The following is a 26,631-nucleotide window of genomic DNA, read 5'->3' as shown; positions in this document are numbered from 1 at the left end:
CCGGGTTCGTGGGCATCGCTGAGGCGGCTGACAGAGGCGGCGCTGGGTTGTTGGGCGGGTTGGGCTGCGGCCCGCGCGCGCGGCGGGCGATGCTGGGGGGCAGCTCTGGGGCCCGGGAGCGCGAGGCGGAGGGCGATGCGGCGGGGGCTCTGCCTGCGCCGCCTGCCATCGACTTCCCGGCCGAGGGCTCGGACCCCAAATATGATGGTGAGGGACCCGGAGTGCCGCGGCGGCCCTCCCCTTTCCCCTGTCCGCCGTCATTCCCGAGGTGGGGGGGTCGGGCAGCAGCGAGGTTCGCCCCGGAGCTGGGCAGATTCCGGGCTTGAGCCAGGGGCCCAGCGGTGCAGTGCGGGAGGCGGCGGGCGGCCCGTTCGGGTCAGGTCAACTTTTATTAAGACGAGTGTCTGCATCGCGCTCGTTTGTTTACATTTCTGTTCTTTGGTTTCCTCTCTGCGGACTTCGGGCTTCCGAAGTGCTACGACTTGGCCGGGCCGCTTTCCAGCTCCCAGGCCCTGTGGTTTTGTCAGGAGACGAGCATGAACTTTTTAAACTACTAGAATGGGACTTTGCAGGTCCTTCGCGCCTGACAGTTTGGGTTGAGTTTTGATTTGTAGCTTCTCTTGTCTTCTTCGATAGGATAGCAAGGCTGCTCATAGTGAGGCAGTATGGAAATCATCCTCTTCGCTTAAAAAAAAAATGCCCAGGTTTTTTCGAGGTTTTTGTTTACTGGAAGAAAATGCGTAGAGTCTGTCCCGTTCTTCAACAACCTGCAGTGGGAGGTTCTTAAAACATTGACTCTAACCAATTCAAAGTATCCAGTATTGAAAGTGTAATAGGCTCTTAATTGCAGCCAGTTATTTTGGCAGTTTTAAAAATTGCACTGTCAAAAATGATTCAGGGAGGTTTTTACTATAGGGTAGGTCGAATTGGACGATTACGGAGAATACACATTCAGTCGAAGCATAAAACATTAAATCCATGTTGAAATAGATTTAAAAGCGCAAGCTGAGTTGAAAAGGTTTGATTTCTTAAATTCTTCGATCTTCGTCCTCAATACTACTAATAATTTTTGACCCTAAAGGAGACAAAAGCAGATCGTGATGGTAATATAACTAGGCCATTAACAAGAGATTTGCAAGGTAACAATTTTTTTAATGGAAAAACTGATTTTTTTTCCCATACGTAAGGTGGCATATTTATTACAGCAGCTCTGTAATACATAAAGTGTTATGTCATGGGAAAAGTCCCAGCTATAAACACGCAAGCTTGTCTTTTCTGTAACATAGTGATAAGGTTTTCTGCAAACTGAAGATTATTCTTGAAGGGAGTGATCTTAGATTAGCTTCTAAAAATTTCCTTCGAGGTTACTAATAATACTCTTGTTTACATACTGCCTTTTCTTCCAAAGAGGTCCAGAGTGTCCAGACATAATTTATCTTTTTATGTGAAAAGTAAGGTCTGCGAAAAATGTAGTTTCATTTGTAGTAGATGTGAAAACAGAATAATACCTAAATGGGTTATCAAGGTCTTCTGTATGATGTGAGGAGGTCACTCTGCCAGTTAATGACAAGAGTCAGAACATTCAAAACCTAAGTATAACTATAAAACCTGTGTTTTGCAGTTTATTGTGTAGGGATTCTCCTAGAGCCAGTGTCAGCCTTTGATCAAAGTCACTGTCTTTCCCCCCCTGTGGAATGGCGGTAGAAGGAAGGCCGACAGGCAGCCCGTTGTGGGACTCATTAATTTTTCTTTCACCTGACTCGAGTTTTCCTGAATTTTTACCGAAGATGAATCCTCCAGGTTCCTCTTTAATTTGATAATGGACCATTTGGATCATCTTTTCCTGAGGAGTCTGAATTATGAGATCCCTTTCCTGTTTGTCTGCTCCCCTCCTACTTGGCAGAAGTCTGGGACTCTAATTCACCTAGGATTTAGATCTCATTTCTTATTCTTACTCTTTTATAAGAGGACTTGACGTCATCTTTCCTTTCAGCCACTTTCCTCTTCTGCTCTTGAGCAGAGCTGGGAGATGGGAAGCTTTCAGCTTCATTTCCTCTCAGTTTTCCTCCTGCCTGCATGTGAGTATTTGTCCGCTGGCCTTTTAAAGTTGTCATTTTCTTGATCTACTGGGTTCATTTGACTGCACGGACCAGCCATTTTTTAATTTTTTCTCATTAAAATGTAGAATTTTCTCATTGTAGAGAATAGGAAAGTGTGAGTATAAAGAACTACTAGGAAGCCCTCCTAACCATACTCTCACCACTGTTAACTATTCAGTACATTTTTTAAAAATTCACATTCCAGGATATGTTGAAAATATAGAAAAAGAAAATTTTAAAAACCATAATTTCATTACACAGATTATTTACATTTTGATGTAGCTGGAGACAATGCATTGGATGAATTTTGCACTTAAAACTATTTGTCAGAAGTATCATGAATGGATTAAAGATTTCTCTGTGATTTTGTCCAAATAAGATAGAAATGTAGAGAATCATTCACAAAAATTTAAAGAAGGGAAAAGAAGGGAGTGACTTGGACTCGCATCCCAGAGAACTCTCGGCTAACAGTTTGGTGTATTCATTTGCAGATACTGAGAACTGCTGTATTCCAGGTAGATAGATGCCCGAGGTACTAATGATCAAGCAGCCAGCCACGTCCATTGTAATTTCATTTCTTTCGCAGATTCTGTCAGTATATCATGGAAAACAGGGAGTGGATAGTTTGTCAGTTTATTTCTTTCCATTCTTTTTGGGTGTAGATTTAAACAGCTATGAAATAAATATATGTAAAAGTTGTGTTAATATGATAAACATTCGATGTTCTGCTTTCTAAGTTATTTATTATCATTTTCTTGTGATATATTAGCCTTTAAAATATTTTTAGACTATCACATTCTGTATTATCATTTAGTTAGTTTTTGCTCTATTATTGGAAAATAGGTTTGTTTTCCTTTTTTTGGCCATTAGAAATTATAATGGGTTTGACATCATATATATAAATTTTCGTTAGTATCTGATTTCTTTAGAACAGATCCACAGAGTAGAATTTGATGGGTCAAAGAAATTTTTTTTAAAAAAGGTTTTGATACATTTTGCTAATATAACTGGAAAAGTTATATTGGTTTGTGTGAAACTATCTTACCTCATCTTCATTAGTATTTTTGTTTTATAGCCTGCTGCTTTGACTTGCTAATGGACTATTTCCGGTTCTTCTTCTATACACTGTCGTTTTTAACAGCTGCATGGTATTCTGTTTTATGGATATAACTTACCTAACACTTTTTCAGTATTCTAAACAGCGTCGTATTGAACATCTTGCACGTATATGTGTTGTACTTTATTTATTTATTTCCGTGGTATATATTTCCAAAAGTAGAAGTGCTGGGTCAGAGGTTTGCACATTTTAAATTCTACAGTGTATTGCCAAAGGTTGCAAACACTTTTACCCCCTTGTGTTTGAAAATGTCTGTTTTTCTGTGCCCATAGCAATACCACATATTCCAGGCTCTAAGTAGTTACCAATCTGATGGCAATCTCTGTACCGTAGTTGTTTTTATATGTACGTCCTTCATTACTAGTTACGTTGAAGCTACTTGAATTTTAATTGTGCTTCATTTTTAACGGGTTGTGAGAGCTCTGTATAAATTTTATTACCTTTTTTTCTTGTCATATATAGTACAGATATGTGCTATATCTAAATTTGCGATTCATATTTTAACTTTAAGATGTCTTTATATAGAGAAGTTTTTACATGGTCACATTTTTTATTTTTCTTTCTCATTTTCTGACCATAAGTATTCATTCGAAATGCATAGCACATCTGCACACATGCAGGTCTTTTTTTGGCCACCTGCAGGTCAGAGAGGAAATTGCTGAATGAAGTCTGGATTTGAAAACTGGCTTTTCCAGGACCTTTAGGAATAGAATATTTGAAATGAGGACAATTTTTAGCAGGTGTAGGATATGTGGCCCCTGTTTCTGCAAGGCATTTCTAACCGAGTTGGTCAACAGTTATTGAGAGTTTTTGAGGCGTCTCATCTTTCCTCAAACAGCCCCCCTTAGTAATTTCCACTTATTCACACCTTCATCCCCATTCCTAGTGTTTTAAATGCTGGCCAGTCCATGTCTGTCTTGATATCTCTGGGACCTCTTCTTTCTTCCATGTTTCTATGACATCCTTTACTAGCTCATCCTAACTTCTCCTGTTAACTGTTGCATGCCTCCTTCCAGGCTCCCTATTTACATGTTTCCAGAACAGTTTACTCAAATATATTCCCTTCATTGTGTTTTTGGTCTGTTCACTGTAGTAAATAAACAGAACTTAGTACCTTCACCTGTAAGTTCTAACTCGTCTGTCTGGTTGGTCTTACGTAATGGAAAGAGGAAGATGGACTTGCGAGTTGCTCTGATCTGCCTGCTTACAAGTTCCCTACCCTCTGTGTGATCAGTGTCCTCATCTGTGCAGTGGGAATGGTAACACTGACCTCTCACTGTCTTGTGACGATTAAATGAGATTGTGCGTAAAAAGCACTTGGTACATACATAGCATGTGCTCAGAGCCAGGTTTCCGCCCATCTTGCCTCCCCCCGCCAGGCTTCTTTCTGGGTCTAGGCTGTCCTCTCGGCGGAAGGAAGCCTTCCTGTTCCTGCCTGTTTGCCTGACTATTTATTCATTCATTCATTCATTTATTTCTACCTTCGCATACATCACTGCTACCCAGACTCTCTCCCTTCCTCCAATGGCATCTTTCTGCTAGTCTTCCAACCTCCAGAATTCATCTCAAAACTAGATTCCAGAGAGTCTGTCTTGATTAACCCCACTCAGCTTAACTGTTATTTTTTTTATTTCTTTAAATTTAAAGAATTTGTTTCATTAATTAGAATGGGCTGTTTTATCATTATGAAATATGTTTACCACTTACTAAAATTTTCTCTTTTTTTAATTTTTTAGAATCCGATGTTCCAGCAGAACTGCAGGTGTTGCAAGGACCCCAGCAACAGCCGAGTTTCCCTTTTGCAGTTGCCAACCAGCTATTGCTTGTTTCTTTGCTGGAACACTTGAGCCATGTGCATGAACCAAACGCACTTCGTTCAAGACAGGTGTTTAAATGTTAGTAAGAATAAATTAATCTTGCTGAATAAAACTTGTAAAAATACTATGTTATTTAATGCGATGGGTCTGGGAAGCAGCAGGTTTATAAAAATTTGAAATAAGTGTTAATAGTTTATATTTCTTTTTCTTTTTTTTTTTACACCTATAGCGCCTGGTATTCCTAGCGGGTCTCCTAGTTTATATTTCTTAAATTCATTTTATGTTTTGCTTTGGGTAACTCCTTATGAATATAATTATGGGGCGTCAAAAGATTAATAACCATAAAATTGTGCATATTTAAGTAAATAAAAGATAGTTCATTTGTATCTATAACTTGATAATTCATGTGATTGATGAAGATCTGTTCTGCTTTAGTCGGTTAGCAGGTAAATGGAGGTTACAGATGTTCAGTCTGAACCAGCCCTTGACCAGCGGACACTGGAACAGCAGCATTTTGTGTTGTCAAATAGGAAACTTTTTCTCTACACACCAAGTACCTTTAACCCAAACGTGGGTTTTTTTCCTGCACTGACCAGTTCTTGGGTACTAGCTGGGTGTCCTACAATTTGGTTCAATTCTGACGCTGTCTGCGTGGAGCCAGTGTCGGATCCCACAGCATAAGGGCTCGGTCACACGAGACAGCCCTTGTTTCAGATGCCAGTTGCAAGTGCTGGGTCCCCGGGGGTCCTCAGGTTACCCACACTTGTGTCCGACTTGGATATAAGTTGTGATATCCTCTATCCCCTCTTCCCTCAGGTTTGAAAACTTGCTTTAATGGCTTAGGGGACTCAGGGAGACCTTATGCTTACAGGTTTACTGTGTAATAAAGGATATATAACGGATGCAACGAACAGCCCTGTGAAGAGACTCATAGGGTCAGGTCTGGTAGGGCCCAGAGTGCAGGAGCTTCTGTCCCCGTGGAGTCGGGTGTGTCACCGTCCTGGCACGTCAGTATGTCTACCCAGAAGCTTTCTGAACCCTGTATTTTAGGGATTTTTATGAAGGCTTCATCATATTGGTACGATCAATTACAAACTCAATCTCCAGCCCTTTCCCTCCCCCAGAGAATGGAGGTGGAGCTGAAAGTTCCAAGCTTCTCATCACTGGCTTGGTCTTGCTGGTGACAAGCCTCCATCTTGAAGCTCTCTAGGGGACCTCAGCCGCCTCATTAGCATCCAAATAGATACTCATCACTCTGGAGATTCCTGGGGTCTTAGGAATTTAGAAATGATGCGCCAAGCAGCTCTAGCACTTAGGAATTATAGGAGTTATAGGAGCTGTGTGCCAAGAACCAGAGACAGAGACCAAATCTATTATTATACCACAGTTGTTGAAAATTTTTATTTTTATTCCTGCCATAATTATTTGTATGAGAAACTTGAGCACAGAAGTGAGCAGAATTATAGACTGGTGTTTCTGGTTCATCTCACTGACTGAGACCATCGTGCCTTCTTTAATAGCTCCAACCACAGGTTCTAAGGATCTTGTTCTACCAAAAAAGTCTTTCTAAGTCTTGTTCGGTGTTAGAAATCCTCAAACCTATAGATTTCCTTAATGTGATCTTGAAATGTAATGCTTTTACTTTAAGGTGGATTATCATTTTGATGAGCTTGATGGGACATGAAAAATTGTGAATATTATTTGTACAGTGTACACTTATTATTTTCTGAATATGTGGTGGCGAGGTGGGTTATACGTGTTCTGTAGGTTCTGAAGTATTGGTAGCTAGTCATTATTGTATCAGACTCAGTATAGAAAAGCAGATGATAATGATTTTAATATAATCTCACTCCTAATTAAAGTAATCTAGACATGCTGCTGATTTTAAGATACTTTTGAATTTCTTCTTAAGTGACTGAACTTTTAAAGTTTCTTTAAGTGTTTTTGATGTGATTCAGTTAGTTGATAATTTAAATGCAGAGTTTTGTTATAGAAAAATATCCTTATGGATCTGTATTCCTTGAATGAGTAGAAGCCAAGCACTTCTGTAGAAACTCCTTTTTTTGAGGAGCCCACTGGTGTGACTTCAGACTTCATTTTCCCCCAGTATTTGGTTTGTACACACATCGCACACACGCTTGTACTATGTTGGTGAAGGATATCCATAATAGAAAACAACAATTAACATTCACGTCGTCGTCTGTTCTGATCATTTGTTTCCACTCTGCTTTTATTATCTCAGCGCCTGCCAGCAAAGTGTGATGTGTTCGAATGCGGGAAAACCACTCTGTTTACATTTTTCCCTGCCTTTTGCAAAGATGGCGCTTAGTCCTTTACTGACTGAGCAGTCACGGTAAACCAATGACCGTTCAGTGGCAGATAATTATAGATAGACTCTTGATCAATGAGTGTACCAGCTGTCGCTGCGCCAGTAGAGGATTAATCCTCAAGTTGTAATGTGTGTGTACATGTAACTTTTTTCTTATAGCGGCTGTTATTACTCTTTATGTACAAGGTACTCTTTAAAATTGCTCTTTCATTGTCGCCTTTCTAAGAATAGTTTTCCATATTTTTTTTTAGTACTCTGTCAGACCTTTATCAAAATGGGGCTGCTGTCTTCTTTCACCTGTAGCGATGAGTTTAGCTCATTGAGACTGCATCACAACAGAGCCATTACTCATTTAATGAGGTCAGCCAAAGAAAGAGTTCGTCAGGTAAGCACGAAGTACGGACTTTGTATGTGACAGAAACATTTTGATTTCAAGAGGACTGTTTTCTAAAGTGTCATGAAATCCTGATTATAATACAGGTTTATAAAAACATTAACTTTAGTTCGTTTATTCAGCAAATATTGAATGACTATTATGTGTTAGGCTCTCGCGTAGGTGCTGGGATTCAAGCAGTAAACAAAATAGAATATCTGCCCTCTTAGAGCTTCTGTTCTGAAGAGCAAACAGAAAAAGAAAAATCTGTAAAAATAAATGGGGTTTTAGATTGTGATAAGTGGTAAGGAGAAGCATCCGGAAGCGAAGGGGCTTAGAAAACGTGAATGTTGCATAGGATGGCGACGGAAGGCCTGAGGCTGAAGTAGAGAGAACGGGCCATGCGGATACTGGAGGGAGAGCACTCCAGGTGAGGGCACAGTCACGCCCCAGGTAGCAGTGCACTTGGCATGTGGGGAGCTGGAGTCGAGGAGGCAAGGGGACCGTGGGGGAGAGGTGGGGCAGCAGGGCAGCGAGAAGGTCGGATGGACTTCGATCTTGAGACCATTTTAATGTCTGTGGTTTTCACTCAATAAAATGGGAAGCACTGAAGGATTTTGAGCAGAGGAGTGACATAATCTGGCAAATCTTAATGGAACCACACCAGCTACTGTGTTGAGAATAGACTGATGACGCAAGCAGGGGCAGGGAGACAGGTGCAACCATACAGGCGAGAAGAGATGGTGGTAGCAGTGGAGGTGGGAGAAGTGGTCAGTTTCTGCATATATTGTGAAGGTAAAATAAACATTATTTGCTGCTGGCGCATCTTGGCACATTCTCAGCTTTGTCAGTGGATAACTGGGCTACGTAACATTTTAGTAGTGATCTTTTGGTTAAGAAATATTTTCAATGGTAAACGCTTAGGTAATATTGAAAAAACTATCGAGTCTTTGTTTTCAATGTTGATTAAGCATTTGGGACTATTAATATGACATTGAATTTTGATAGATTCCTTATTCCATGAAATTCTCAAAATGCTTTTAAAAATAATTTTGATTTTAGGATCCTTGTGAGGATAATTCTCATATTCAGAAGATCAGGTATGTATCAAGTACTTTTGTGATTATGTAAAGATTAAACTATCCAAAAGAAGTCAGGATTAAGACTCCTGAGTTAATCAGAAATTTGTTTGGGGTTAAAAAATAATGCAGTTAGGCTAGTTTATGAAAATTAAGAACTTCGTTCTCAGCAGTTAATTACTGCTCCAAGATTCGCTTTACTTCTCATTTCCCTCCTTTTGATCCCATTTCCCCCATTTACAGTGGATTTCATAAGCCCCACCCTTAATTCACGTATTGATACCCAGTCTCTGTCAGGGGAAAACCATTGAATTTCAGCTATATTTAAGAAATACAGCGGGCGGGGCGAAGTATATAAAAAAAAAAAAAGAAAAAGCTAATTTAAAATCTGTAACTTGTCAGATCATTAAGAAATTTGAGTACCTTTATTACTGAGCTCCAGTAATTAGCTTCTCTGCCTGTTAGTCATCAAAAACTAATTACTGGTAAAATACTTAAAATTAGGTGAACAATCCCCTCGCTAATATTTATTACACTGTCAATTTGCTTAGCAAATGTTTTCTTCACAGAGAATGAAAAATTTTATTTTAGCTCATCCTTTTCAAATTAGCACAATTTAGTGATAAAGGCGCTTTGGTTATGAGTAGTGCAGTGAACCCGGAACGTGTCGATGCTCTCATGTTTTTACATCGACTGATTGTATTTTACTTTCAGATCAAGGGAAGCCGCCTTCGAAGCACAGACTTCACGTTACTTAAATGAATTTGAAGAGCTTGCCATCTTAGGGAAAGGGGGATACGGAAGAGTATACAAGGTTGTTTTCTGCATTCTTTTTGACTCGCTACGCTAAATAAATGTATTTTGAAGAATTGTTTTCATTATTGTTATTTAAAATGGTCGAAGGAAAATTTCTAGAAATCATGTATGTTTACTTTTTATTAAGATTTGTCATTTACGGGGAAGTGGGCAGGTTTTATTTTTTTCCTAATCATGGTTTAGGTGGATTCTAGAAACTTTGAGGGTTTGTTCTGTATTTTATTAAAAATGCATTGCTGGAAGGTTGTGCTACTGTGTTACGGGCCTTACAGAGGCCTGTGCGACCACTGCCGACTTTCCTGGGCATAGTAAAGGGGACACATGTCTTTAATTTTATCTCTTTGAATAGTTTGGATTATCTAAGCTCAGGTGAAAAGAACTTTCTTATTCCTTTGGACTTTAATGGCTCAATATACTCTGTCTTTTCCTCCACTTTTTAGGTCAGGAATAAATTAGATGGTCAGTATTATGCAATTAAAAAAATCCTGATTAAGGGAGCAACTAAGACAGATTGCATGAAGGTATGGTTTTCAAAATTTATTTACTTTGAATAATCGAGTAGGTTTTTCACAAGAGCTGTGTGTATGGGTGTGTATTTGGCAAATACTAGGCATGGAGTTCCAGTTTACTCAGAATGGGTTATAGTAAAATAAACATCAAAACTAAATTTTTGAGTTAATTTTTTATAGGCATTTCAGATTGACCACATTTCAGGGTCATTGCTGGGGAAATTAATTTTTTAAGTAAATTATTCATGTACCGTACAGCCTGTTAAGAAAAAACATGAGCTCAGTTCAGGTCCCGGTCTTCTCCCTGACATGCTGTTTGGTCCTGGGTAAATGACCTAGTCCTCTAAGCCGCTTCTGTCTCCCACCCTTGAAATAGTGGTGACAACCATGTTTTTATACCCACTGCAGACTGGACTGACTTACAGGAGAATGATTATAAATGAGCTGTGCAAAATATAAAGTGCTATCTACTTCTAAGTTTTGTCGCTGTAACAATTGCATTTGTCTCACAAAAATATTCCCATTATTTTAACGTAGTTTCGATGGCTTGTACAGAGGGGTTTCTACTGTTTTGCTCTGGAACAAGTAGTATTTGATACCACGAACACTTAACAAATTGCCAGTAAAAGCCGGATCTAAGTATGGTTCCTCCACAGGTCCTTCGTGAAGTGAAGGTGCTGGCGGGTCTGCAGCATCCCAACATCGTGGGCTATCACACCGCTTGGATAGAGCACGTTCACGTGGCCCGGCCACAAGGTGAGCCGAAAGCTCGGGGTGATGGAGCTGAAGGTTTGGCAGACTTTGACCCACGGGCCAAATGGGGCCTTCCACTGGTTTTGCGTATCCTATAAGCTGAGAATTTTTTCTTTTTTTCATTTTTGAATAGTTAAAAGGAATCAAAAGGAAGAATATTTTGTGAAAATTTTATGAAATTTAGCATTTCGGTTTCAACGAGTGGTTTATGAGAACACAGGCTCATCCATACGTGTGGTCCATAGCTGTTGTTACAACAGCAGAGTCCCACAGGGCCTGCACAGAGAGTTTGCTGACACCCCAGAGTGCCACTGCTCTGCTTTATGGTTTCTAAAATGTCCCAGCCATTTGACTAAGCTTGCTGTGTTTGGCTAGAAGGTCATGACATTTTTAGACTTATCTCATTTGGTATTATTTGTATATTTTAGCTCTGCCTTTGACTGAGCATTAGAAAATCGAGCTGCTTGATGATTTGTCTTTGTTTTTGTTCAGCAGATAGAATTTCTATTCAGTTGCCATCTCTGAAAGTGATCTCCACCCAGGAGGACGACAGGTATGTGGACCGGTGTGGACTTTACGGGGTAGACAGAACCTACTGTCAAACCTGCGTTAGGAGCCCAGGAGTGTTTTAGACTTCCTTTTGCTTCTTTTCATTACAAAATGTTTAATTATTTTCTCCTCAGATATTTCCGGCCAGTATTTTAAATAAATGTGGCTGCTAGACAGATTTGATGCCATTTTTTCTTTTAGGAGTTTACCAGTAAGACTCAAAGACTTAAGGAACAATCGAGTAAATTTTTTTGACATTGATTTTTATCTTTATTGTTTTTTTCTCCAGAGATCAACATGATGTTAAACATGAAGAAAGTAACAGCTCATCCATTATCTTTGCTGAGTTCACCTCAGAAAAAGAAAAATCCTTAGCAGAACCTGGCCCTGAAAATGAGAATAACAGATTGGTGAACTATACCACCAGTTTAGTCACAAGAGATGCCGATGAATTTGAGTCATCCATTGAGCCCCAAGGAAACGACTTGGCTGGTTTGTCATCCAGTTCGATTGTTGAGAATCAGCTGCCAGTTAGGCTTAATTCAGACTTAGAAGAGAACTCCACTGAGGAATCTTCCGAAGAAAACTTAAACTGGTTGGGGCAGACAGAGGTAGATGGCTTTCTCAGAACCTACCGATTTAATGTTTACCCATAATCATTGATCAGATATGGCCTTCTCAGCTGACCCCTCCCTGGACTCCTCCCTCTTTCTGCCCTAGCTCTCCTGCTCTGTGTCCAGGCTCTTCTCTCCGTGTTCTCCCTTGACAAACGGCCTTTGTCTTCCGTCCTTCATGTCATTAACTCCTGCTCATCCTTTTTCGACTGGGTCTTCCCATCCCTTGGATATTCTCACACATGTCCCCTGGAGTTGAAATCGTCATGCACCTTCTGTTTTTGTTGTATAGGTAGAGTTGTGCTATAAAAATATATTTATGCAGAGTTTCCACATTTTGGAACATGGCTTTAGTGAGAGTCCGAGTAGGATTACCAGGTCAGTTTTTGGGGTACTCTTATGGAGGGTTAGGCTAAGACGCTGGTGAGACTCCCACGTACCCTCAGCAGCATTGAATATCGTTAAGAAAACTTGAACATGAACAGCGTCTGCACATGACCTGTCACGGTGGATTACAGAACTGTGTGTGTACACGCAGAATTAGTTCTCGTTACCAGGAATGTGTGGCTCTGTGTGGATTTTTTTTTTTTGAAACAAAACTTTGAACAGGTCCACCTGAATACAGACGCGTTCAGTTTGGGAGACTTTTAACCGGAATAGTTTTATTTCTCTTTAATACATTCAGAAAATTGTCCTGGATGCCTAATGAATGGGCCACAGTGAGCTTAATTTTTGCTTTTCTTTTCCATGAACAAGTTATTACATACAATGTGAAGCCAGCCAAAGTGTGTGTATACTTCGGGGTATCCACAGAGATGCAGAATCCCATGTAGCCATTTTTTGATGCTTGACCTTAGCTTCGAAAACTTTATGTAGTGAGCAGACCAAACAGTTTCAGGCCCATCTCAGAGCGTCTGCCCTTTGACGCTGGTCTAATGCCAGTGGTCCTGCTGCTGCCCACTTGGATTATGACACAGCGTTTCAAGTACTGCGTTACTTCCCCATCTCCATCATTGGACTTTGGGTGTCTTAGGCAGGCCTGTGTCTCTTGTTTCTGTTCTCATTACTTAGGCCAATGCTTGGCTTAGAGTAGGCAAGTGTTTGTTAACCAAATGGATAATGTGAACAAATCGTGCACAGATGAGAGCCGGTGTGGTGTCGCCCCCTAGGTGCAGTACCACCTGATGCTGCACATCCAGATGCAGCTGTGTGAGCTCTCGCTGTGGGACTGGATTGTGGAGAGAAACAGGCGGAGCCGGGAGTGTGTGGATGAATCAGCATGTAAGTGCCACGTGGGTCTGTAAGTACTGGCCTGGGAAATACACTGTAGGACCTGCATCCTTCTGCCTCCACGTGCTTTAGATCGGGGGAAAAAATCGCTTTTTTAAACCAAAGAGACAGTTATGCTCATTTCAACATTTTTCAAAAACAGATAGGTATACGGAAATTTTCTCTGTGATAGATACGTAATTTGTTGATATTTAAACAGTCATGCTAGAATTTAGATGAATAATTTGGGGGTGGAAACGGTCTTTAAAAATTTTTTTAAAGAAGAAATTTAAATACTTGTTTTATTTTTTTAACCTGAAAATATGGTACTCCTACCAAAAAAAAAAAATCTTTAAAGAAACCCTTGTAGAAAGGTATGCACTCAAAAGTTTGTCTCATCAAGGTCCGAATTCCCTCCTTTTGCTGAAGCTGTATATCTTCTAGAAATATTGTTAGGTTAATATTTTTAAAATATGGTTCTCAACTTGGGCTGCATATTTGAATCACTTGAGGAACTTTTAAAAAGATGTCAATAAAGAAGATGGTGGAGAAACCTGACAAACACCTCAGCTAGTGATCAAGGTCAACATCAACAGTGAAACTCAAGTCGCTAGTGTGTGCCCTTGATGAGGCGTGGAGAGAGCACCTCTGTAGTCTTCCTTCTCAAAACCCATAGCCCCAGTCTAATCATGAGGAAAACAGACAAATCCCAGTCGAGGGACAGTCTTCAAAATACCTGACCAGTACTTCTCACAACTGTCAAGGTCATCATAAGCAGGAAAAGTCTGAGAAACACTCACAGACCAGAGGAGCCTCAAGAGACATGGCAACTAAATGTAATATGGTGTCCTGGACAGAATCCTGGAACAGAAAAAGGGCATTAGGTAAAAACTATGGAAATCTTAACTGAGGACTTATATCAATATTTGTGCTTTCGTTGTGACAGCTGTACCATATTGATGAAGGTATTAGGAGCAGGGGTAACTGGGTGTGCGCTAAGTGGGGACTCTACTGTCTTCTGATTTTTCGGTAAACCTAAAATTGTACTAAAAATTAAAATTTAATTTTTAAAAGGTTATCGTCTGGGACCACACCACTAATTCTTATATAATTGGTCTTGGAGAGGGTTGGCCTTTGGTTTTTTTTGAAAGTTCTCTTGTAGATTCTAATGTGTGGCCAAAGTCGGAATTCACTGAATTCGATTATCAAAATAGAGGATATGAGTGACCTGATTTTAAGTAGATTCAATGAAATACAGATCATGACTCATTTGCTGTTCACTCGTGATGACGCTGTAACCCTTTATTTGGTTTAAAATATAGGTCCGTTAATCTCAAAGTCTCAGGTTAGCTTCCAGTGGAGATAGAAACATGGCGTCTCCCTCCAGCAGCTCCTCGACACCCCTGTGCTTCTGGTTACCGTGTGACTAGGATGTGTCAGGCTGCTCAGTTCACTCGTGGCAGGTCGGGGGGGTCTTCAGCGCCCTGTGAGGTGGTCTCCTACTGCGTGAGCCCTGCTCTGCCAGTGTCTGAAAAGGAGAATGGTCTAAGTCGTGTGTGTGGTTGCCCTCTAACCCGCGTGGGAGAGGAGGCCCTCATGGCATGGGTTGGAAACCCTGTACCATCCACACAGACAGCCTCTCGGAGCAACGAGGGCAGGATGTGTATGATGCTACTGCTAGCACGATGTTTATTTTTCTTCACAAAACGTTTTAAAACGTTTTAACTTTGTCGTATTCCAGCACGGTGCGGTGCGGATAGCCTTATGTCACTTGTATTTTACGTTAATCATTCTGGTAGTCCCATGAGTGGTGGACCTGGGTTTGGATGCGGCTCTAATATTCATTCGCCAGGTGTAAGGTTAGGGGCGAGCCAGTGACTGCCCTCAGTCCGTTTCCTCACCTGTGATACGTGGGTCATCCCTGTTTTAAGGGAATTAAAGCAGTGAGGCTAAAGGCTGTGGCACTGAGTGAAGGCAAACTGGTGTCGTGTGTGGTTACTGGCTCTAGGTTGCCGGCCGTTTGGATGTGTGGCGTGGGTTAGGTGGGAACCGTATGAGAGACGAAGGAAGATGGCCATTCTCAATAGCTGGGGAGTTCGAAAGCCCGCCTTGCGTTTCTCCACAGGAGGGAGGTTGGTCCCTTTGGCGTGAGGGCAGCCGTAGCAGACGTACTTGTGTGGAACCATTGCTCTTACACACACACACACTTTTCTGTCTCTCAGGTGCTTGAGGTCCCTAAGTTACATGCTAGCTGGTGTCAGAGGACAGTGTGGAGCAGGTTCGAGCTGCAGAGCCACGTGGGCTCCTTCAGGGAGAAGGAGGGGGCAGGTAGTGTTCTTGCGCTTGAAGGTCAGCAATAGGTTTATGATTTAAAATGACAGAGGAGTCAGTATGTTTCTACTTTATTACTAAACTTATTTGGCTGGAAAAACTCCAGGATTTTTTTTTTTTATCAAATTTTGTTTTTGGTCCTATAAAACCTTCACCCTCTTAAGTTCACATGTTACGTTACCATATTAACATATAAATTAATTCATTTTTTTCCCTATATACTTCTTCTGCTAGTCACTTTTGGAAAATGTGCATTTCAGATAATGAAGCTCACCCCTTGGGCTCACATAATTTATCTTCTTATTCCATTATTTGCAATAATGTCCTCAATCCACAGTGGGCCAGGATTCCAGATTTATTAGCATTAAACCCCAGGATGTCAGAGGTTGAAAAGAACTTAAACATAATTTAATCTAGCCACCTGATGCCTGAGAACTGTTTACAAAGTAGTGAATGTGGGGGAGCCGTGTGAAATGAGAGGTCCTCTCTCTGGTGACAATGTCCATCGACTGTTGGGCACCAGTTTGTGATGGCTCGCTTGCTGGCTGGGAGCCCTCCCTGCTCCCCAGTTTCTAGGTTTCAACCATTTGGAGCATTGAGTCCGTTGAAAATCTGAATGTTGTGTAGATGTCAGATGTTAATGTGTTTGGAATTATATTGAACATATTTAGATGTTAACATAATCAGTAAAAAAAAAAAAAAATTAGAGAAATAAAACTTTTTTTATTTTACTCCAGGTCCCTATGTTATGGCCAGTGTTGCAACAAAAATTTTTCAAGAATTGGTGGAAGGTGTATTTTACATACATAACATGGGAATAGTACACAGAGATTTGAAGGTAAGTGGGAGAGATGAAATCATTGAAAGATTCTTATCAGGGATGACTTGGTGTCGGTTCTTTGAATTAAATGGGATCCTGTGTCATCATTCATTTACTTAGAAAGATGTGATTACTTTCATAAAAATCACTGTATGTAGATCCAGAACATGAAAACTTTAGATTGAATTTAAAAACAGTAATCTTTGGACATTTGAAAATTCTCGCTGTTTTCAGATAGTAAGTGTCTGTTAGTACTACTATAATTGATGATGCTAAATGTATTTAATGCTGACAGAATACTCATCTATTATTTCAGCCTTAGAGGTACAATCTGTTTCTATAATTATCCGTCTTAAAGGAAATTTAATATGGGAATTTTTTTTTTTGCTGTCTTAAAAATCTATAATGACTATTCCAATTTTTATCCACAAAAGACACTCTCAAGAGAAAGAGAAAATATATTTGCTTCTTTGGCCGAGAGTTTTAAATTAACATGCTTCCATTTTAGACAAAAATTAAATCATGGTAAATGCATTTAAAAGAATATTTAGGAACGAAAAGCGAATATGCAAATCATTTTACTTTTTAAGGACCAGTAGTTTGTACACTGGAGAGAAATAAGGCGATGGGTTAAGTATTTTCTGGGTACACATCTAGCCAGAACATGCGATTGAAATTACCGAAATTCTTGGGCACTGTGAAAATTTGAGGTCTCATTTCAAGAGGCAAGCTAAGTCATGACAACCATACACCGAGTTCCACATCTTCACCGGGAGAAGGCGTTTCACGTGTTGTTTGTATCTCTCACCGTAAATATTTCTGATGCTTCTTTTACAGATATCCTCTAGGGATAAGGGTTTTTGGGATAACTTGATTAGGGTCTCCCTTAAGAGGTGGAATTCTGGTAGCATGATTCCTGCCGGGAGAATTCCTTGGTGATTGGTCAGCCTCAGCGGGTAGGAGCGGTAGAGGAGCTTGGCGAGGAGGGCCGTGTCTCTTATATTGGAGCTGCGCTGAAGGTACATGTACATCGGAGACTCCCCGTTTCTCGTTAATATATTAACATTTGCTTCAAATTCAAGCAAGAGGTGGATTATCGCCTCTCTGCCTCCGAAACACGCCTCGTGGATGGCTGTTTGGCCCTCATGGTCCTGGGCGTTTACTTTGGCCCCGTGGGTCAGCAGCAGCCGGATGCAGCCCAGCCCCGCCGCCAGCAGGCGGCCTGCTTTGCTCGACGCAGTACACACCGCCAGCTTAAGGGCCGTGTTCCCAGTCGACGAGACGACGCAGTTGACGTTTGCGCCACAGGCAATGAGTGTTTCTATCATCTCCTTATTCAGTATATCTGCAGCCATGTGGAGGGGTGTCATGCTGGATTCATTGATAGCGTTGACATGGGCACCGTTTTGAGCTAAAATGGAGAGAACTGGGTAGGTCCCATACGTGATGGCCAGGTGGAGGGGCGAATGCTTGTTGCTGTTGTCCACGCGAGCATTCACTTGAGCCCCGTGCTCACACAGAACACGGAGACACGCCGTGGCGTTGTCCTGAATATCTGTCAGGAGCCTTTGGATTCTGTTGCCCGGCTTCGTCCACGTGGTAGAAGTGATCGGCCAGTGCAGCAGCATCAGGTGCAGGGTAGTGAGGCCCCTCGTGTCCCTGGAAAGGCAGCGGTCACGGTTACATTCAGCTCGCAGTGGTAAGGGCTCTACGCAAAGAGTTACTGCTTAAGAAAGCAACATGTATTTCAGTTTAAAGTCATCCCCCTTAATTACTGTAAAGAAGTGTTTGCAAATCTGCACTGCTGTTTAAATTCTCAGGATATCCCAGCGTTTTGGGCAGACAAGGTGGTCTGCGTCACAGCATGGAGGGGCCTACCTTCCTCTAGCAACTTATTTCTACTTTGTCACTCCTGCTAGGTCTGTGGCTTCTTCAGGGCTGTGTTGAGCCGCTCACGCAGGGCTCAGCTGAGTTAGCCATTCAGTAAAATTGTGTGGACTTGAGTGCGATCTGGTGTTCGCACAGAAGTGAGCCTCGAAGGGCCAGAAGGCCTCCCGACTCAGTCAGTGGCTCGCATCTGCTCCTCTACCTGACACGTGTGTTCACTCATGTGTGGGGGCAGAACAGAGGGCAGGGTTGAGGCTGGAGACCCGCAGTCACCTTGCAGTGAGGGAAGCAAGTTTCTCTTCCTTCCCACTCTGTCTCACAGCTTGGTCCTCATCTACTTACTCCTTTCCTGAAATCTCAGGTGCGCCTCCAAAATTCCTATCTTTTGACAGAGAAAGGGGGAAGATTGATTATAAACACTGCTCCACAGAAATCAAACTTGGTGAGGCCCGTGCTAGGGCTGTGCCAAAATAGCAAGAAGCCCGTGCCTCAGCAGGCCTTGCAGTCTGGTGTGGCAGACACGAAACACTCAAACAACTAGGTGACTCGCAGATGGGCAGAGTTCTAGAAAGCCTGACCCAGGGACGGCCCGTGGCTTGAGGTAGGAAGGAGTGTGCTGGGGAACCCTGAGGAGGATGGGCGAGTTTGTGACGATGGTCCAGTCCCGGAAAGACTGTGAGAGGACCTGCCAAGCTGGCAGGTGGGTGCGTGTGTGTGCGCGCGTGCTGTGTGCGTGTGCGGTGTGTGTGCGTGTGCGGGGAGAGGCGAGAGCAAGGCCAGGTTAGGTGGGCTCTTCTGGAGAGTGGCAAAGATTTGGGGCTTAACTTTCTTTTAACGTTGGGGTGCAAGAGGTTATAATTTTTATACCGTGTGATTCTTCCATTCATTCAGATAGTGCTGAGCACGTACGAACGTCAGGCATTGGTTTAGGTGGTGAGGGTACATTGGTGAGCAAGAGAAACCTCTTCCATGAAGCATACCTTCTAGTGGAGGGTGGTAATAAAAATCTGTTGCCTGTTTTAGTTTTCATTTCTAACGTAGGTTTTTACGCTCCCTGAGTGCTGTGAGCAGGACTTAATGGATCTTCCATAACAGCATCGCTGAACGCTTAACTAAATTCAGGATGCCATAAGTGGTGTGACTGATTTGTGTTCTTGCATTTTTCCCTCTTTTCAGAGTATCTTATTTAGTCAGTAAAAAAATTGGTTCATTCAAAACATGATGATTTGTAGTCCACAACCCGTGAAGAGCGGACAAGTCCAGGCATGACTGGGAAAAGTAACATCTGACTCATGGATGTCCCCATTTAGAAGCGGTCGCCTGTTGAGTTAGCTTACCTGATTTCTGGGTCAGCGCCGTGTTCTAACAAACAGTGCAGACTTTGTGGCTTGTGGTATTCGGCAGCCAGGTGAATGGGGATGATGGACTGCGTCTGCTTGGAGGGAAAAAACCCGAGGTCGTCATAAGTAGCCTCATGCAGTTAGACGTAATAGTTGTGTTCACTTGCCATTTCAAAGGAAATAAGTGGATTTAGTATCTAGGTTCAGTATTTTTCTGGTATGTACATTGAAAAATCTCCTTTTCTTTTGTCTGTTTTAAATGACCCCAAACCAGTGAATTTTATATGATGATTTAAATCTGTGTGTTATGTAAATGCAAATTTACCAAGGCCGAGAAATAACTTATACTTTTGAAAGTTGATCCTTGTCAAGAGCTCATAGTGTAAAATTAATGGTAATTGCTGTTAAGCCACTTAGTCCTTAAGTTAACCCACAGAGTGATTGTCAAGTAGGCTTTGTGCTTTTTTAAGATTTTGTAAAAGTCATAGTATCAGTAGTAAAACCTACACGTTGAGAGTTTTGGAGATGACGCAGCAAATGTTCTGTGTGATTAGCAGAGCTGTTTATGCCAGTTCTTCAAAAACTAAGCAGTGGCTCTTGTGGCATTACAGCAAGATAAGGGAAGGGGGCGGGGTAAAGAAGAGGGTGACTTTTTGAAAAAAAAAAAAAGTACTTATAAAGGTAATGATCACTGTATAAACATTTAGATAAAGAAAAAGTATATGTAGAAGGGAGAAACTAATGCCGTCACGGGGATGTGTGGTCATGGTGGGGATTTCTGTGATGCTGACGTCAGTGTTCCTCCAACTGCATGCGCTCTCGTCTTTTCTCTCGTGACTTTGAGTGCCAACCGGAAGGGAACCCTGCTCTGGATTGTAGTGTGCCTGAGATGTACTGCCCAGCCTCGAGCACGGCAGGGGCAGCGAGGCGGTGTAATGAGTTCACAGGAACCAGGGGTGTGTGCCTGCTGAAGTACCACGTGACTCTTTTCTAAAAGCCGCAGAGCAAAGAGAATACCTGGTTCAGAAGTAATCTGCAGTTGGTAGGGCTGGCGGGGACGGTCACGGGCTGGTTGACGGGGTGGCTTCGGAGCAGTGCCTGGATGACGGAGCAGTCCTCTCTCATGATGGCGTCGTAGAGCTTAGTGTGGAGTGCTGCATGTGGGCCTTCTTCCAACAACTTGCCACCGTCAGCGACCAGCTCCCTGGAGCCTCTCTCGGTTACGTTTCCCATGAGAAAACCCTAAGAGCGAGGACCGAAGCCGCCAGGGGAACTCGTGATGGAACTGGTCGGTTTCAGTCTGTTTATGATTCCTTTGGTTCAGTTCTAGAACTATTCTAGAATTGTTGAGGATTGTGTCCGTGAACATGCTTCATTTTTGCATTAGAGCCGAACTTTTTCTAACTTTGTGATGCCAAATACAAGCACAGTTTTTAGGACTTTTCTACTCAATCGCAAAAACATATCCAAATTGTCCTTTTACACATAAGATTCTTCCTATTTTCTTTATCTATTCAGCTATAGATCAAAAGAATAACAAAGCTCAAACAGAGGACTTTGTACATTAAAACAAAAAACATTAAAAAATTACATTTAAAGTAAGTAAACCCAACTTTTAACCTAAATATTTTTTAGATTTTAGTGGGAACCGCCCCCCCCCCACACACACACACACAGTGTAGGCATAGTTATTCACTGACTCAGGAATAGTACCACTGAGGGTCATTTTGGGCTGTGGTGGTTGCTTAAATGGAGTAAGTGTGCACCCTTATCATGCGACTAGTCATTCCCAGCCTGGCTAATGTATAAGAAACACCTGGGAGCTTAAAAAATAAAGTATTTTTTCATTTAAAAAAAATTAAAGTCTTTGACTTGTTGGTGAAGACAGTGGTTTTTATTTTTTTATTTTTATTTTATTTTTAGGCGAGGCAACCTTTGGTTGACCTCACGGATTGATTGCAAGGATCTTGTCAGCTTACAATCCCTTATTTATTTTTTAATTTTTTTTACACCTGCAGCACCTGGTCTTCCTAGGTGGTCTCCCATCCAAGTACTAACCAGGCCCGACCCTGCTTAGCTTCCGAGATCAGCCTTAGCTTCCGAGATCAGCCAGAATTGGGCACGTTCAGGGTGGCATGGCCGTAGATGAGACAGTGGTGTTACAGGCTGTGCAGGAATCCAGTGTCCAGTAACAGTTGAGGGGCACTCGTGTCTAAGCATGTTCCGTTAGCGGTCCTCAGGTTCGGAATAACCCGTGTTGCTATGTGACACCGATGAATGCATCCAGCCCAGGAGTCTCTATGTGCTTGGTTTGGGAATGGCGTAGACACTGAGTTTTCTTTAGTTTGAGAACCACTGCTCTGATTTTTTAATGTTTGAGGGGCTACTCGCACCTGAGTCGAAAACTCTTTTAACACCCACACATTTTTACTATTTGTTTTAAGAAATTGACTTGTTCTGTTTGTTCGTAGCCCAGAAATATTTTTCTTCATGGCCCCGATCAGCAAGTGAAAATAGGAGACTTTGGTCTGGCCTGCACGGACATCATCCAGACGAACATAGGCTGGACCAACAGGAATGGGAAGAGTAAGTGTTTAGAGTGGTTGTTGTGGTTTATTTTTTTTATTTATTTTTTATTAAAGAATAAGGTGTCAATACTTAAAGGGAATTGTAAAGATTTCATAGCAGAGGTAAGACGGAAAATAGTCGTCATTCCCTTGGGAGCTACGGTGCCTGCTTCTTTCATGTCGACCCTGGTAATGTGGCAGTGTTTAATATCTAGCTTTTTGAATTGTAGGAACCCCAACACATACCTCCAGAGTGGGAACTTGTCTGTACGCCTCGCCCGAACAGTTGGAAGGATCTGAGTATGATGCCAAGGTAGTATTTTTTACTTCTTACCTTTTTATTAGACTTACTCTGCAATGGTAAGTAACCAAAAGTACAATAAATGCAGTGGGAGTTCCTATGTGGAGGTGTTTTTTAGAGATAATAGTTCTGCAGGTCATCTGTTACAGCAAACGGCCATAATAGGAAGCCTCACTTTTCAGCTGAATCTGACTGCATTGCTTTTTAAGCTACTTTATTCTTTCTAAATCGGTGGTTAACAAATTGTTTTTGCAACGTCACTGTTCATCCCAGGAAGCTGGACTTCATAGAGGCCTGTTTTCAGCCTTTCATCCTTCTGTTGTTAAGCTTAAAGAAATGCTAAATAATGCTACAGGGAAGTGCCACTTGACTCCCTTTGAAGTAGGATGAAGATAGCAGTTTTAATTCACATTGTTCCTTGAAGGAATGTTAAGTAAATCCTTTTCTCAAAAGGAAAACCTGTCTACGGCCATGCCACCCCGAACAAGTCTTATCTCGGAAGCTAAGCAGGGTCGGACCTGGTTAGTACTTGGATGGGAGACCACCTAGGATGGTGTACACTAGCTGCTGTAGGTGTAAAAAGTAAAAAATAAGGGATTGTAACCTGACAAGGTCCTTGCAATCTGTGAGGTCAACCAAGGGTTGCCTCGCAAAAAAAAATCATTCTTCTTTCAGTGATTGGGAAAGAGCTGCCAGAAAAAAACCATGGCCGCTCCTAAAATCCTGTCTAGTAAAGACCTCCTTAAAAAAACTATTTTTAGGAAAAGTAACACAGATTTTGTGCAGCGTTTTTAAACTTTACCAAGAATGTTTTACCATGAATAGAGGAAGAGGCGAGACTGGGGTAGGCCCCAGGACACTCTTGTGACCCCTCTGTAGCTGCACCAGCCCATGTGAGCTTGCGTTTCTCTGGCTGTGCCACGCCTGGGCTTTCAAGGAGTGGTGGAGTCAGGCGTGTGGTAGTGACTGCCGTGGATAGTGGGGTTATCCCTGCTCTCACCTGGCCATCAGTCCTTGGTGTGGTGAACCCATTTGGTATTAAAGAGGTGGGCCTTGTGGCAGTACCTGTCACCTCTCACTCGGAGCAGTAGACCTGGCTGGTAGATAATTGCCTCTGTGAGAGATGAGCCGGCCGCTGGGTTCTCTTCACTGTACAGATCGTCCTTTCTTACAAATCCTGTTGTGTTTGCACTGCGGTGGAACTGTTATGCTCACTCACTTTGTGTTTCATGACTAAAGTGCCCTCCTGCTCCCCCTTTTCCAGTCGGATATGTATAGCTTGGGTGTGATCCTGCTAGAGCTCTTTCAGCCCTTCGGAACGGAAATGGAGCGAGCACAAGTTCTCACGGGTGTAAGAACAGGTCAGATACCCGAGTCCCTCAGTAAAAGATGTCCGGTGCAGGCCAAGTACATCCAGCAGCTGACCAGAAAGAACGCATCCCAGAGACCGTCTGCTCTGCAGCTGCTGCAAAGCGAACTTTTCCAAAGCTCTGGAAGTGTATGTACATTTTTTTTAATGCTAGGGAAAATATGAAGCTTAAAATGAATTTGTTTACATGGTGAATCCTATTTCATGCAGAACAGTAGAGCTTAGAGTGATTTATGGAAACAAAGTATTTGAACCCATTCTCGGCATCCCCAGTAGCACACTTGTTTTCGTAGTCCCAGTGGGCAAGATGACCATCGCCGACTTCTACTCTAAAAATGACAGGCTCCAGTTTCTAGGCTTCTCTCACTAAGCCAAAAGCTTTTTGTTCTCCTTTTCAACTGTGGCATGTAACCTTTCATAAATTATCGTAATGTGCCTACCCTTGAAAAGGGACCGTAGCAAAGGGTAAAAGTCAGCAGTAATTCCCAGGGAGCATTGGTGCAGCGGTGGCAGAGACCGCCTTAGCCAGTCTGAGGCCTTCAGCATTCGAGCGTGTGATTCTGGTGTTCCATCCTGTGACGTCCCATCCCATCCTCTTCCTCCTCCTTGGCACGTCGTTACAGTGCCAAGTATAGTGTCCAGTCTAAATGTCCTGGAAACACGATTTCATGCATTCTGTCCCTCTATAACCTTTCTGGACATTAACAAAAGCTCCTTCAAAGATGTGGCCACACATTCCGTAGTGCTTTGCTACTCAGAGTGTGGCCTTCGGAGCAGTGGATCTGGAGGCTCATTAGAAACATGGGATCCTGGGGTCCACCCTGGACACAGAGTCGGCATCTGCATCTTTCAAAGCCCCTGTGATTTACGTGGGCCCCGTTGGAGCAGGGTGGCATGAACTCAGTGGTCCTCACCTGTACCCTCCAGGCCAGCAGCATGAAATCCCCGGGACTGGATAGACTTCTTGGGCCCTTCCCCTGCCCCCCACCTAGCGAGGCAATCTCGGGGAGACGGGGCAGCGGCCCGCCTGAGCAGAAACTCAACGTGATTCCGGTGCCCACTGGTGTGGGAACCTCTTGTGGTAACTGTTTAGTTGACTGTCTTCTATTTAAGACTTATTAATTTTCAAGTAAAACAGTGAATTTTTTACTAGCCTGAACAGTAAACAGGTAGGTGGAGTACTCTGAGTCTTTTGAAATGGCAGACGTGACTATGTGATCTCCTCCAATGGGATCACAGTTAAGGTAGCTGTTAGAGACCAGGTACTTGGTGTTTATGATAGGGGTTTCTCCTGTCTTGTAGAACTTTTTATAAAATAACCTGTACATAGCCATATAGATAAAACGCGTACGTACAGGCAGTTCTCGCTTTACGCAGTGGAGGACCGTAAAAATGACCGTGCAAAGCTCAGGCCACGCTTAATAATCAGTGGGGAAAGTCACGATTATTCTGTGACCTCTCAAAACGTTTGTAACAACATTAAAACTCTTAGTGTCGGTTATGGATGTATGTGGACGTAAGAAAACTGTACAACTAACATTCAGCGCGCTGTTGCTGAGAGTCAAAGCGCTTCAAGGGTGGTGTGAGCAGTGCCTGCCTTCAGCTTGGGGACGGAGCGAGTACCTCTCGGGTGGTGACTTGTCACACTTCTCTCTGGTTTCGCATCGGCTTCCAGCATCCTTTGCACTCTCGGTGTTATAAAATCTGAGTTCCTTTAATGAGAAGTGTTTTTGCTGGTATCACTTTCTTCATCCTTTGCATCCCTTCTGTTGACAGGTCACCTTTACTGTCCTGTGGCTACCCACCCGATCTGTGTAGTGGCGACAGGGTTAGCATTTCCATGTCAGCTGTTTTTTCTGTGACACTATTTCCGGTTGATTGGATTTTCACACCCAGCATTCCCACTTTTGTTTGCTGAGCTGCCATCTTTGTTGGCCAGTTCCCTTTCAGTTGTCCATTTTTTAAAAATGTCACTTGAGTTTATCACTGGGAGACGAGGCAGCACAACTACATTGCCTGTGTGTGAACTAACAGGTGTATAGTGACCAACGACCAACAGAAGTAATGTGACTGGTCCCGGATCGTGACATGTCGGTTATTCAGTGTCTTATAGACTAAAGCGTTTCTTTACTATACCGTAGTGACTGACACTTGAACCATGTTTATTTCCCTAACCTTTGATATCTGAGATCCATGCATGTTGGAACTGTGTTAAGTGAGGCATGCCTGTATATTTAAAAGGAAGCCATTTTAATGGAGCTTAAAATTTTTTTACAGGTGAATCTCACCCTACAGATGAAGATACTAGAGCAAGAAAAAGAAATCGAAGAACTAAAGAAGCAGCTAAGCCTCCTTTCTCAGGACAGAGGGGTTAAGGAGGACGTGACAAATGGGGTGAGCCCGCCTGGCCTTAATCAGGTGCCATAAATATGAAAGTGGACTCCACTCTTTTAAGCTAAAGTCAACTGGAATGTATTTTTTTAAACTTTATCAGGATATAGGTGGTGGAATACTTAATTGTACTTAGTTAGCTCGTACGTGACCTATTAAAGTGAGTTTGTAAAAGTACCCCTAAACTGCCTTTTCCTTAACTAGTTCCTTTATGATCTAGCGTTTTTGAATTTTAGACTGCTCTAAACTAAACCCGTTTTGCTGTTTCCCTTGTCCTATCCCACAAGCTCTTCTTCCTGGA

At 42.3% G+C, this 26,631-nt stretch overlaps 2 protein-coding genes and 1 pseudogene across 10 annotated transcripts; 1 reads left to right on the top strand and 2 right to left on the bottom strand.

Moving 5' to 3' along the window:
* EIF2AK1 (eukaryotic translation initiation factor 2 alpha kinase 1) lies at positions 1-26,507 on the top strand. 9 transcript variants are annotated; one of them, XM_039879935.1, is made up of 17 exons: positions 37-207; positions 4,953-5,111; positions 7,614-7,747; positions 8,094-8,165; positions 8,798-8,835; positions 9,529-9,628; positions 10,071-10,151; positions 10,796-10,895; positions 11,385-11,445; positions 11,731-12,052; positions 13,225-13,336; positions 14,089-14,208; positions 16,393-16,493; positions 22,174-22,288; positions 22,500-22,582; positions 23,835-24,068; positions 26,217-26,507. In XM_039879935.1, the coding sequence occupies exons 1-17, from the start codon at positions 90-92 to the stop codon at positions 26,364-26,366; spliced, it is 2,100 nt and encodes a 699-aa protein (XP_039735869.1). In that variant the 5' UTR covers positions 37-89; the 3' UTR covers positions 26,367-26,507. The 9 variants fall into 9 exon arrangements, with proteins under 9 accessions (XP_039735906.1, XP_039735935.1, XP_039735926.1 ...); XM_039879946.1 differs by having other exon boundaries at positions 38-207; positions 11,388-11,445; XM_039879992.1 differs by lacking the exon at positions 23,835-24,068 and having other exon boundaries at positions 31-207.
* Positions 17,066-21,286, bottom strand: ANKRD61 (ankyrin repeat domain 61). The gene is made up of 3 exons (XM_039880286.1): positions 20,720-21,286; positions 19,700-19,797; positions 17,066-18,134 (listed from the first exon to the last, which is right to left on the bottom strand). Exons 1-3 carry the CDS (start codon positions 20,933-20,935, stop codon positions 17,189-17,191), a joined length of 1,260 nt encoding a protein of 419 aa, XP_039736220.1. The 5' UTR covers positions 20,936-21,286; the 3' UTR covers positions 17,066-17,188.
* LOC120616860 (uncharacterized) lies at positions 21,712-21,849 on the bottom strand (annotated as a pseudogene).
* Positions 26,508-26,631: the final 124 nt, after the last annotated feature.

The sequence above is a fragment of the Pteropus medius genome, unplaced genomic scaffold (genome assembly GCF_902729225.1).
Source record: "Pteropus medius unplaced genomic scaffold, Ma_sr-lr_union100, whole genome shotgun sequence".
Classification (NCBI taxonomy): domain Eukaryota; kingdom Metazoa; phylum Chordata; class Mammalia; order Chiroptera; family Pteropodidae; genus Pteropus; species Pteropus medius.
Note: the sequence above shows the minus strand (reverse complement) of the source record. Positions and strands in the feature narration are given on the sequence as shown.

Bases quoted from the DNA above. Each gene is read 5' to 3' on its own strand.
- EIF2AK1 (XM_039879935.1), top strand. From the start codon at position 90: ATGCTGGGGGGCAGCTCTGGGGCCCGGGAGCGCGAGGCGGAGGGCGAT. The intron at 10,152-10,795 runs GTATGGTTTTCA...GTTCCTCCACAG, and splicing joins CTAAGACAGATTGCATGAAG to GTCCTTCGTGAAGTGAAGGT. The intron at 22,583-23,834 runs GTAGTATTTTTT...CCCCTTTTCCAG, and splicing joins GATCTGAGTATGATGCCAAG to TCGGATATGTATAGCTTGGG.
- ANKRD61 (XM_039880286.1), bottom strand. From the start codon at position 20,935: ATGGGAAACGTAACCGAGAGAGGCTCCAGGGAGCTGGTCGCTGACGGT. The intron at 19,798-20,719 runs GTATTCTCTTTG...TTTCCCTCCAAG, and splicing joins GCAGATTACTTCTGAACCAG to CAGACGCAGTCCATCATCCC. The intron at 18,135-19,699 runs GTAAGCTAACTC...CTGCCTTTCCAG, and splicing joins GGCGCTGACCCAGAAATCAG to GGACACGAGGGGCCTCACTA.